Source organism: Rhinatrema bivittatum, chromosome 13, assembly GCF_901001135.1.
Source record: "Rhinatrema bivittatum chromosome 13, aRhiBiv1.1, whole genome shotgun sequence".
Taxonomy (NCBI): Eukaryota; Metazoa; Chordata; class Amphibia; order Gymnophiona; family Rhinatrematidae; genus Rhinatrema; species Rhinatrema bivittatum.
The window spans coordinates 17700420-17713302 of record NC_042627.1 but is presented as its reverse complement, the minus strand read 5'-3'; the positions used below and the strand labels follow the sequence as shown (position 1 = coordinate 17713302).

The window sequence follows — 12883 nt, the reverse complement described above, 5'->3', positions numbered from 1 at the left end:
ACCTGCTCATCACAAACTTACCTCAACTTGGAAGAGAGCCATTTCCCTAGGAAGCCCCGAGCTATGGAACTCCCTCCCAACCCAACTGAGAACACAAGAAAATCTAAAAACCTTCAAAAAAGAACTAAAAACGTGGATGTTCACCAAAGCACCCTATAAACCCTATGCTTCAACTTCCCTCCCTATCAGCCCATATAAACATGCAGATCCAATCCAATACACGTAAATTAACCTATACAAGTTACTATCAAACTATGTTTATAACGACTAAGACAACTATGTTAACAAGCGTAAGAACTTTGAACACTCTGTTAAACATCGAAACTTTGTAAAACGTGATGGCGAAACCGAATGACGGTATATAAAACTCGATAAATAAATAATTGGGAATGTATAAACCACAGTCTCAAAATTATGTTGTATAACCGTAGCATAAGAGAGGCTGAAACTGCTTGTGAAAACCAACAATGGGTTTTTGTTTATCAATCAATTGTTATTGTATCAGAGTTTTACAACACAAAATATAAAGCAAAATATAAAGCAAAAACATCATTGCCCTAACATCAATGATAGATACAATAATAATAAAAATGATACAAAAATTTGTTTATAAATCTTATAATGCTTACTCCAAAATACACAATAAAACCATGAATAAACCCCAAAATGAGTTCCCTCCGATACAGACCTGAGCCAAAACCCTCCCACCCCCACCCAGCAGAGATGATGATACCAGAATAAAATCGATCCAGGGGTTATAACTTCAAAGTCATGTATACTAAAAAAAAAAAAAAAAAAAAAAGATTAGCAACCTTAGAAAGAGATTCTAAGATAAATCATCCTTAAGCTAACACTAGCAAAATAAGATGAAATTACAAAACAGCTCCTTGCTTGTAGTATAGGTTGCCTGGAGCCGACTTCTAAGAAGAATACGCTTCCCAAATTAAATTAAATTTCTGATAACTATGGTTTCTGATAGCTGTAATTTCACTAAGCCTCGACACCTTCTCCAGTTGCTGTATAATTGCCTTAATCTTAGTGCAACAAATATTTTTAGCTGCAAGATGCAAAATTGCTTTTTGTTGGAAACATGCTGATGCTCCCAATATTTGAATGGGTCTGCTAAGGTCCTCATCCGGAATATTAATAGAGCAATACTAGAAGTTAAAATGTTAGGGTTTTTTTAAAAATAATATCCATGATCGGAGATAACATCTCTTCCCAAAGTTTTTTTTAATTAGCCCACATTCCCACTAAATATGAAAAAATGTGCCCTCTTAAGAGGATCCTCTCCAACATTTGTCATCTGCTCCTGGATAGATCTTATGCAGCTTTTCTGGAGTAAGATACCATCTAAAAAGGAGTTTATCGCTGTTTTCAATTAAAGCAGAAGAAACTGAATATTTACTACCCCCTAAAGGACATACTCCATTCTTCTTCGGACAAGACCTGCCCTCTCTCTCTGTCCCACGCTTTAATATGAGGTGGCGTATTGACCGAAGCCAAGTTCAAAGCTGCATAAAATTTAGAAATCACACCTTTAGTCTTATCTGCTTGCATACATAAGTTTTCTAAAAAGGTTTTCCGCAAGGAAAGTTGAACATCAATACGATGGCAAGTGGTCTCTAGAAAAATAGCAAATAAAAGTGGTGAAAGAGGGGAGCGCTGTCGTGTCCCTCTCTCTACTGGAGAATTATTAAAGTATCCCCCACTGACTTTAATACAAGCCTGAGGATTGTGATATAATCTGCAACCAATTCAGGAAATATACTCCAACACCCATTTTCTTAAACACGAAGGGCCAGTGCCCCATATCAAATGCTTTTTCTGCATCAACAGAAAGAAACAAAGACGGTATTGACGCCTTTTATGCCCACCACATAATATTCATGATTTTCCTCATGTTATCTGAGGCCATTCTACCAGGCATGAATCTTGCTTGGTCTGAATGAATTAGCTGACCTATTAATAAAATAATCGGTCACGTTATGGCATAAACGGTAATTTGTCCCTCCTAATTGCAGTACGTCCACAAAACACGTACATGTTGGGGGTCTCAGCTACTTCGATAACTATTGTCTACACTGCTCTTCTACGATTTAAATAAACCTTTGATGGTTTTCACAAGCAGTTTCAGCCTTTCTTATGTTAGTTACACAATATATTTTTGAAACTGGGGCTTATGCACTCCTAGTTATTTTGATTGAATAGTTATACCCTTAACATAAGGCTTGGGGATAATCTGCACAGAGTGGCAATTGCTGCCATCAGTGGGGACATTGGGGTAACCTGCATGGGGCGGCAGTTACTACCATAAGAAGCTTGCTGGGCAGACTGGATGGACCATTTGGCCTTTTTCTGCTGTCATTACTATATTACATAGTTATAAGATACAGAACTCCGGCAGATGGAATTGGGACTATTTTTATTATTTATTCTAGGTATATTTTCTTGAAATAGTGCAAACAAACCCATAGGATAAAAACAAAATCACAGAACAGTTTGGCATTGTTGGGTATATCTGTGTAAGAACAAATGCACTAACCTCCAACTCCTGAGCTTCCAACCAAATCTGAATCCACATCTAACCCCGAAAAGTCGTAATGACAGAGGGAGGAGGTGCCAAAATCTGAGACGGCAGTGGGGTCTTCCAGCTATGTTAAAGACTTAGCCAGACAAACTGCAGGCTTTCAAAATTCCTTCGTTCAGACTGCTTCCAAGTTATCCAGCTGAAGTAGTTAGCTGGATAGAACGCATCCGGATAACTTGCATGCAGTTCAGGGGTGTCCAAGGCAGAGTTAACGTAACCGGATACATTTACCAGCTAACTCTGATACTGGCATTATCCAGATAGCTTATCTAGCTAACTTTAGCCTGCTTCATTTAATGTAATTATAGCTGGTTAAGTCCCATAAACTAACAAGACTACCTGCTTTGCCAGCAGGCCTAATCCCCAGCCCTCCAAATCAAATCAAATTACGTTGGGGATATGATCCTCCCATCCTCCACAAGTCTCCCCTCCCCCCCCCCCCCCAAAATAAATATAAGTTGCAGAGAAATAGCAGTCCACGTTGTCTTCTCAGGACCCCCCCCCCCCCCCCCCCCTTTTATCTAAACAAATTCAAGGGCTCTGGGTGTCCTAATCTCTACCCACCCGGACCTTCCAAAAGCTGCTGGGAGTGTGCTCCATTCATAGTGTTGCCAATGGCATCCTATGTTGCTTTGCCAGCGCGATGCATATGCTACCAGCGTGACTGCGGGATGCTGCTAGGAATATGCCACACTCTCGGAAGACAATTCAATGGCATCTATTGCAGCAATTTTCAAGAGCCTGCTTAAAAGGGTAAAATGCATTTACATTCGTAAAACCCAGGTTTAAGTATGTAAATCCTTTTGAAAATTACCCCCCTTTGTGCGTTAGATGTTAAGGGCCTGATTTACCCAAGATTTCCTTCCATTTTACGCCTAGGACAAAACCCCTTAACCAGACCCCCCAAGAGCGGAGCCTTCCTCCATGGTTTTCTGACGAAGGGAGAAATATTCCACTTACTTTTAAGAGCTCTTGCAGCTGATGCAGCACGGACAGAATCTGGTTCTTCTCCTCCTGGAGCTCTACATTTTTCCCTGTACAGTCTAAAGACAAAGCCCACCTCAGAAACAAATCCGTGACTAGAACTGTCCATTGTAATTTAAGGAAGGTAGCAAGCTGGTGCCTGGCATACAGAAGGGTGAGAAACACTTGATCCATACCCGTGCCCATACAGAGAGAATGAAAGAATCCCAGAAACGAGCATCTGGGGGCCAATGGGTTAAGTGCAGAAAGGCGTGAGGCAAACTCACCTTGGATCTTCTTGTCCAGTTGCTGCAGAAAGGCATCACATCGAGCACATTTCTTCTGAAAACTTGCGTCCCGCTTCTCCTGATGCCCCGCTGCTGCCTGGGGTGGGGCCCATCGTCGGGACTCTCTTGGCACCGCCCGCCACTTAGTCTCACCCGGTTGAGTCTCTCTCAAGACCTGGACCTCTGCCAGCTGGGAAAGAAACGGCCCATACGTCACAGCGGGACCCGGGAGAGCGGTATTTTAGCCGAGCAGCATGAACGGTGGCCCTGGCCTGCCCGATTTAGAGCCAGAAAGAAAGGCTGGGAAGGTTAGAGCAATGGACTGAGAAGCGGAGAAAGCGGCGTTCAAATCCCACTGACCCTCCTCGTGACCCTGGGCAAGTCACGTTTTATCTTCCGTTGCCTCAGGTGCCCATAAACTCTTTCAGGCAGGCACTTATTGTACTTGAATTCTTATCATTGTGCAGCACTGAGTACGTCTAGTGGCGGGATAAAAGTTACAAGTATTATAATAAGGAATATTTAACAGACAGAATTTGTCTAGAGGTAATGTCTGACTGGAGCTACTTTGAATCCAGCTTAGCTTCTGACTGAGCATAAAACAGAAAAATACTAGGGATGTGCTGTTTCATTTTCAAAATTAAGTTCATGAAAAGTGAAAAAAAAACATTTTCTTTTGCTTCTACCGCCATTTTAAAAATCTTGACTGAGCTCCACCGCCCCTCCCCCCCCCCCACCCCAAATCCCCAGGCCCTCATGAAACTTTGCAGGACTCTGTGGACCCCCTGGACCCCCACTCTCTTATCCTAGCCATGGATCTTCAGTGGGCAGCAATGAGCCCGTCCACCACTGCTATTTTTCAGATTAGCAGCGGCAGACCTGAGGCCTGAGCCAGTTTGTTAGTGGGGAATGACAGCGGGTCTGATGCCTGTTTGTAAGCTGAGCATCCGTCTCTTATCTGGGTTTATAAACAAAAATGATCGAGCATAGGGGGCTAAGAGCCAGGAAAGCCAGGGTTCAAATCCCACTGGCACTCTTTGTGACCTTAGGCAAGTCACTTTCCCCTCCATTGCATCAGCTGCAAACGTAGGGGGGCATTTATTAAGCCATGGCTTTTTTCCCCCCACAAGGAGGAAAATAGGGGCAAAGAGCTGGCTGGTGCCATTTTGAAACATGGCCGCCACTGGGCCCGGAGCCTAGGGAGCGCTAAGGACCCCCACTATATTGCCAGGGTTTAACGAATAAGTACTGTGGGGGTCCAGAGGGTGGGTGGATTGGGCCTTGGGGGCTCTTTTTTTATTACTGAAAAGTGAGGTTGGGGGTTAAGGGCAAGGCTACGGCCAGACCTCTTATTTTTTACTGCTATGGCAGCCTCCAGGGGTGGCAGGGAGATGGTTTGACTCCCTGCCCATAGCACAACTAAACCTAAGAAATTGCCATGCTGGGTCAGACCAAGGGTCCATCAAGCCCAGCATCCTGTTTCCAACAGAGGCCAAACCAGGCCTCAAGAACCTGGCAAGTACCCACACACCACGAAGATCCCATGCTACTGATGCAATTAATAGCAGTGGCTATTCCCTAAGTAAACTTGATTAATAGCAGTAGAAAGCAGTAGAAACCAATCAAATCAGGTGATGACAATCCCACTGCTTAAACTGCACCGTGCGTCTGCCAGCAAAGACAACAGCTGCACGGCCTCAGTTCCTGGTCTTCATAGATATATTCACCCCGTCTAACTAGGACAGCAGGGATAATGGCGGATTGGTTTTAGAGCTCTTTAACAGTTAAGTCCATCAGATGTTGTAGAGACCGCAGGTGGAACAAACTCAATACAAAGGACCCTTTCCTCTTCGTGGCCTCAGCTGAAATTCCTGTCACTTGCCTCCAAATAAACCGCAGACACAAGTCCTAGGATGTGATTTCAAAACTTTATTTGCAGGACAAATATTCTAATGGGCCTCATTGCCACAGATAAATGAGAAGTAGGGGTACGCACAGGAAATATTTCATTTCAGTTGTTGGCTTTTCTTTCACTTTTCTGTTTTAAACAAACAAAATTCAATTTCTGGTCCAGGCCCCCTTGCGAAACAGACTATTTTCAAAAAGCTACGCATGTGTCTAAAAGTGAGTTTGATGCATGCAAGTGCTTTGGAGAATTATCCCCAAAACTAAAAACCTCAGTGAAATTTCAAAACTGATCATGCTGGTTATAGTGCTCGCCCTCCCCGAAAATGGATCTTTGTCGGTTTGGTTTCACACCAGAGATACTTTTACCCGCAGAGGGGAGGGCAATTTTCAGCCCCCTCCCCTCCTCCATCTTATCCAGGTAATGGCTTAGGTACTCCGATAAAATTGTTTGACAAGGGTCCTCTGGATGAGCTTCCAAACAATTGCAACATCCTACAGTGGCTCTAAGAAAACAACTGCTCTTTACTGACAAATGGTCTGAGACACAAAATTTATTGCATTTCACTGTTTAAATACAACTTCTCAAACCCCAATTCAACATGGAATACCATCAACTTGGAACACAATTATTGGGGAGGAAATCCTATATTTATTATTTAAACTATACGACTGGCTCATAAAATACATATGTGGCCACATATAGCACACTGCCATCTATTAGCATGATTGAGACAGAATACTAACATATATGATCCTTACCTCCCCTTCCCCTGTATCAAGACAGCTCACCCATACAATCCACACTACAAAAATAATTTGCTTGTGTGTGTGGCTCTTGCATCACAAATTAACCATATACCATGCCCTCTTCTCCTTATCCAATACAATACACCAGCCAGCAGACTATACCTTGGCTCTGCATTCTACAAACGTTAGACACGTGCACCATACCCACATACATGCCAACTGTTCCCTACTGCTCACTACCCCACACAAACATTATACATGCACTTTCACATGCATTCTATATGTAGAATGATCGTCTTTCTCAGGCATTACCTTTAGCTCTAATGAAGAGAGTTTAATCTCCATCTCAGTCTTCTCCATCTCTTTTAGCTGCTTAAGCTGCCTTAAAGCCTGATCCCTAGGGAAACAAAGCTCTGCATTAGTTCAAGTGCCAATGGATAGGGCTAAAGACAAGCTGGTCATTGGGCATCCCAAAGCTAGTTCTAATGCTGCATGGGAATTTCTTTGTAATACTCTTAACGATTCCCATGGCAGTATCTTCCTCTGGCAGACTTACTGCCCCCTCCTATCATCTGCACCAGCTTGAAGCTGCTTTTAAAGGAGTTGGGCACACTTCAAGAATTGCAAGCTTAGACACGACAGCATAAGGGCTAGGCATCATTGTGAGGGCCTTTGGAGAATGGAGAGTATCATAAATGCCTCTGTATAACAATCTATGGTGCAACCACACCTTGAGTATGGTGTGTAGTTCTGGTCGCCCCATTTCAAAAAAGTTATAGTGGAACTAAAGAAAGGTGCAGAGGAAGGCAACCAAAATGATAAAGGGATGGAACAGCTTCCCTATGAGGAAAGGCTAAACAGATTAGGGGTCTTCAGCTTTGAGAATAGGGGAGATGACAGATGTGTAAAATCATGGATTGGTAAATAGAACAGTTACGGTAAATACCCTTTCAGTTAGTTCTAGATTTAGGAAACACTCCATGAAATTAACTGACAGCATATTTTAAACAAATTGCAGACATTTTTTTTTCACTCAATACACAATCAAACTATAGAATTTGTTGCCATAGCTGGCTGGGTTTTAAAAAGTTCTTAGAGGAAAAGTCCATAAACAATTATTAGACAGATAGACTTAGGAAAGCCAATGCTTATCCCTGAAAATGAGCAGCAAAGAATGGATCTACTCTTTGGGATCTGCTGGTTACTTTGTAATGACCCAGACTGACCATTGTGGCTGGACTCAATGAACTTTTGAACTGGTCTAATATGGCATATCTTATGTTTTTATGAATGTTAAATAAACATAACTTTGTAAACTCTATGAGGCCATGCAAGAAAGCTGGGGATACATTCTCATAAGCTTAGCTGGGACTTACAGCCTGATTCGCTAAGGCTTTTTTCCCCATTCTGTGTATAGTGAATCAGGCCCATAGAAGTATAAAATTAGAGGTCAAGTGCCTAAGTCAACCATATGTATGCCATGTGGATTTTTAAGAGCCTTAAAATTTGTGCATAATTTCATTACACATATGATTTTGCAACCACAGCAAAGGGGCATTCCAGGGACTGTTTCAGGGGTGTAGGGGTGCTTTAAGAAAATTTTCTATGAAGCATGACTAGTTTGGTGACGGTGAAGAAAAAGATAATTACAGCTCAATGAGATTGCACTGATCAGACTTGTAGAAATAGCTGAGGGAAATAGCCACGGCTGTTGAAATGCCAAAATGTAAGCTGAAGGTTAAAAAAGTATGTTAAAGGTCAGCATTAAGTTTTGTTTCTGCCTTCTGGACTCAATTTGCAAGAAATTGGGGATCCAATAGTCAAAATTAAATGTTTATTTAAGTTAACTTAATAAGACTTATCTGGTTAACTTAAATGGGGTATTCAGCAGCATGGCTATACTACTGAATATCCGTGTATAAGTCTCTACTTAGCTGGATAAGCTATATCTGGATAAGTTAGAACTGCTCTACAGCAGATCTAACTTTTCCAATTAAATTAACTGGATAAGCCTGAATATCAACACTTATCTGGTTAAATTAACCAGATAAGTAGCGCTGGCCTGATTCGCCAATTCCCTGCCCATTGACTATCCAACTAAGTGGCAGTCACTGAACATAGCCAGATATTTAATAGCCACTCCTTAGCCCAATAAGTCCTACTTATCGGGCTAAGCATCGTTTCAATATTGGCCTCTTTATGACTTACAAGAATCCAGTCTTATTAGCATATATGAGATAAAATTATAATGCTAACCAGTTAGAAAAATGTTAACTAAGACTGTATCTTTTAAACAGCTGTGTGGGCATACTTGTACGTGCGTATGCTGGCTCGTGCCAATGGACGCGGCCATTTATTACCATATGCTCATATATGCACGCATGATATAAAATTGGCTGTATGCGCAATTTTATATGTGCACATATGCATGCAAATGCAGACTCTACCGCAAAAGTGGGGGAATTTTCCACATTGATGCAATTACCAGTTCCCCCAGTCTGTTCCCAGAGAAAGGATAGGACTTCCTAAACCCCCCACCTCTAGTTACAATGCCCCCCTTTTACCCTGTTTGCCCCAACCCTTAAAACCGGCTGAGTAGCACATTTTCTTTTGTTTGACAACTTACACACCATCCATAGCAGAAGTAAAGTTACGCAGATAGGGACCCCGGGACGCACTTGTGCGCATAAATAGTTACACGCCGGTTTCATTGAGAAAAATCAGGAATGCCCAGACCATGCTCCGTCTCTTTTTGAAAACATTTTTTGTGTGCATACCAGGAAATACTAGCGAACTCGAGTGCTTTTTAAAATCCACGTGGCATGCGCTGGCCCGATACACGTGCGTATCTCTTGGCTTTGGCGCAAATAGGGCTTTTAAAATCTGCCTTTAAGTAGCTAACTCATTGGTATGTAAATTAGAGGTGGTGACCTATTTAACTTATTGTATCAATAACTATCACTGAGACTGCTCCTGAATCACCTTTGCCAGTAATTGCATGCTGCTCCTGGGATAACACAATTTTGAATAAATGATTTTTCTCTCTTGTTAGTTTGTCAGAATTAAGAGTTTCTTTCAGCCCATATTGTGTGTGTAACATTTTTTAAATTAAAGAGCATGTTGATTATGTAGCTTTTCACCACATACTGAAATGGTAGCTTTATGCATGTGCATGGTAGGTATATAATCAACCCAAATTTCAAAGTCAACTTGGGTATTTACCCTGTGTTTGAAAAATTATAAGGGTTATTACATGTCCTTGAGTGCACACGCAAATCTGCAGTTACACATGCTCCTGAAATTTTAGGCCCAAATTGAATGCTTCAGAGTCAGAGAAATGGTCTTTGAAATTACTGGAGAATGTTTTGGAGCCTCTGGAAATCCTCGAAGGATGGGTCAGGGAGATTTGGAAGCTATAGGAATCATGCTGAAAATCTGGAAAATTCTGAGATGCCAGACCAAGACCTAAGAAAACCCCAGATTAGAACTATGGGAAACACAAAGATATTATGGAGGCCCCACAGTAAATGCAAACGGGGAGAAACACCTTGAAGAATCCAGTGGGGCCCACTCAGAGACTTAGGATAACCGAGCTGCTGGTTTCAGGATGATCAACCCAAGATACTATGCCTCACTTAAACTAACAATTGGAATTTGAAAGCCTAATTAATTAAAACTGTAAGCTCGGTATTCATTAAGAGTTCATTAAGAATAAGCATTTTATTGATGCAATCTGTGAATGACCATAGTGAGGTTTTATACACTGCTAAAAAAAAGAAAAATAGTTCCTTTTGTGCTCATCAGCCTAATGAAGATGCTGGGGCAGATGTAGCAAAGTTTTACTCCACTTTTGTTACAGTGCAGGACTTGTTTTAGATTTAGCCATGAAACATTTCAATATTTTTAATGCGAAAAGGCCTGGGGGCAAAAATGGAGAAGAACTTTTGATACATCTGTCTATGAGTGCTCCAGGACTGGCTCCTTCTAGAGTCCTTACTTCTCGGCCAGGTGTTCTTTCAAGGATGTCATCTGTTGCTCCAGTCTCAGCTTCTCTGTGCTGCATTCTGTATACTGTGGAGAGACAGAGGATGGCAGTAAGTGAGCTTGGAGCGGTTGCTCATTCTCAGACCTGGTGCTAGATGTCGCTCTCCCCTCTCCCTGCATCTCTGCAGGGTCAACCTCAGTAAGTTTATGATTGCTAAAAATGAAGAGGAGACTGAACTGAGACTAGCAGCCCAATTTCTCAAACATATCTTAGAATGAAGATGTGGTGATAGAAACATACAACAAGACAGCAAGCAGTGACCACAAGGCCCATCCTATCATGGGGCAGATGCCTTTAGACGGGCTCTTATAAAGAGAGGTGTGGGGTTGGGACAGCTTTCATTTTAGAAGATGAACACTATGCTTTTCTACCTGGTTCCTCGCCGATTCCAGCTGCTGGTGTTGTTCTTCCAATTCTGTATCTCGTGTTTTCAGCATGTCCCAGACCTTCAAAAGCTCCTCTCGGACCACAACTAACTCTGTATCCACTTCTTCCAATGAGGCCTGAAATAGATAAAACAGACAAATAGGTATCCAGGTAAGTGCAGCTGTTGAACATGGCACCCCTGAATATACCTGGCTATCTAAAAGTTTGCCGAATAAGTTTATCCAGCTATTTAGACCTGCTCAACAGCAGTAAAGGAAAATTGGTTCTTACCTGCTAATTTTCGTTCCTGGAATACCACAGATCAGGGTTTTGCATCACTACCAGCAGATGGAGGCAGAGAATAAAACCTTTTCAGGCACTGCTACATAACCGAGAGTGTCACCTTCAGTCCCTCAGTATTGACCTGTACCCAAGCCAAAGTAGAGCCTCATCCTCAACAAACATGGGAACCAGGGTTGGAGCCTCCACATCCAACAAATGAACCAAAAACCTTTCAGTCCTAAAAGTTCCAATTATATAGACATAATAAGCTCTACAAAAAACTCTTATTGCAACCATATTAGACTTCTGGAATCTAGGGGGAAAAAGGCTAAAACCTCACCTAGGAAAAAAACATTTTGCTTCATAATGCCAAACCAAACCAGGAGAACCTACTTGAAATCTTAAGCAGCTCTGCAGCCTATATACAATAGAACCATGCCAGAAGTACGAGTGGACTCTCCCCCACACAGGGCGGGACTCGGGACTGATCCGTGGTATTCCAGCAATGAAAATTAGCAGGTAAGAACCAATTTTCCTTTCCTGTTCATACTCCAGATTAATCCAGACCAGTGGGATATACCCAAACTTCCCTAATTAGGGTTGGACTGTGAGAGTCCCGCTCAAAGAGCACTCTCACCAAAGCCCATGGCCTCTGGAGCCTGGACATCCAAATGACGGACATCTAAATGATAATGTCTGGTGAAAGTGTGCAACGACTTCCAAGTAGCTGCCCGACAAATTTCCTGTGGTGACACCAGCTGTCACTCGGCCCAAGAAGTCACCTGAGACCTAACTGAGTGAGCCCTCAATCCTACCAGGACAAGACGCCCCTTACAGATATAAGCCGAGCTTATTGCTTCTTTCAACCATCTTGCTATAGTAGATTTTGAAGCCTTCTGCCCTTTCCTAGGACCACTCCAAAGCACAAAGAGATGGTCAGACACTCTGAACTTATTGGTGACTTTGAGGTAACACAACAAAACTCGTTTCACATCCAAACTTTGTAGGTCTTTGGCATGCGGAGCCAACGCGTCCAAATTTGGAAAGGCCGGAAGTTCCATGGTCTGATTCAAATAGAACGCTGACATAACCTTTGGGAGAAAAGAGGGCACCGTCCGCAAAGAAATCTGAGAACTTCAAGAAACGTTCTCTGCATGATAGCGCCTGAAGTTCTGAAATCCTACAGGTGGAACAAATGGCTACCAGAAACACCACCTTCAAAGTGAAATCCTTTACCGTTGCCCTTTTCAGAGGTTCAAAAGGAGCTACAACATACATCCTTCTAAGGACTAGATTGAGGTTCCATGAGGCACATATTTTCCGCACAGGACGACGCAGATGTTTTGCCCCATGAAGGAAGCAAACCACATCCGGGTAAGCAGCCAATGACACTCCATGCACCTTGCCTCGAAGACAGCCCAAGGCTGCAACCTGAACTTTAAGATACTCAGACAGAAGAAGGAAAAACATTAAGGGTACTTGTCTATTTCAGCTATTCACCCCCCCTGTGGTGAAAAGCTGAAATAGACAAGGTTCCCCAACCCCCTGCTCGTTCTCCTCAACACAAGGAGGGGTAGCCCCACCAGGGCCTAGCAACGTCCCGGCAGGGACAATAAAAAGAATCTTTGTTCTTGTTCTCCCTTTTTTTTCTCCCAGACTGCAGGGATTGCACCTCTACCATCTGCTGGAGACATA

At 42.5% G+C, this 12883-nt stretch overlaps 1 protein-coding gene across 5 annotated transcripts in view; it reads right to left on the bottom strand.

Moving 5' to 3' along the window:
- Window positions 1-12883, bottom strand: part of LOC115075020 (myosin-9) — a 70539-nt gene that overhangs the window by 13408 nt on the left and 44248 nt on the right. For all 5 annotated transcript variants that reach the window (XM_029575106.1, XM_029575103.1, XM_029575108.1 and 2 more), the window contains 5 exons: window positions 10912-11043; window positions 10493-10566; window positions 6808-6892; window positions 3841-4030; window positions 3551-3633 (listed from right to left, as the gene is read on the bottom strand). In XM_029575106.1, coding sequence (XP_029430966.1) covers window positions 3551-3633; window positions 3841-4030; window positions 6808-6892; window positions 10493-10566; window positions 10912-11043 — 564 coding nt within the window. The remainder of the gene's footprint in view (window positions 1-3550; window positions 3634-3840; window positions 4031-6807; window positions 6893-10492; window positions 10567-10911; window positions 11044-12883) is intronic.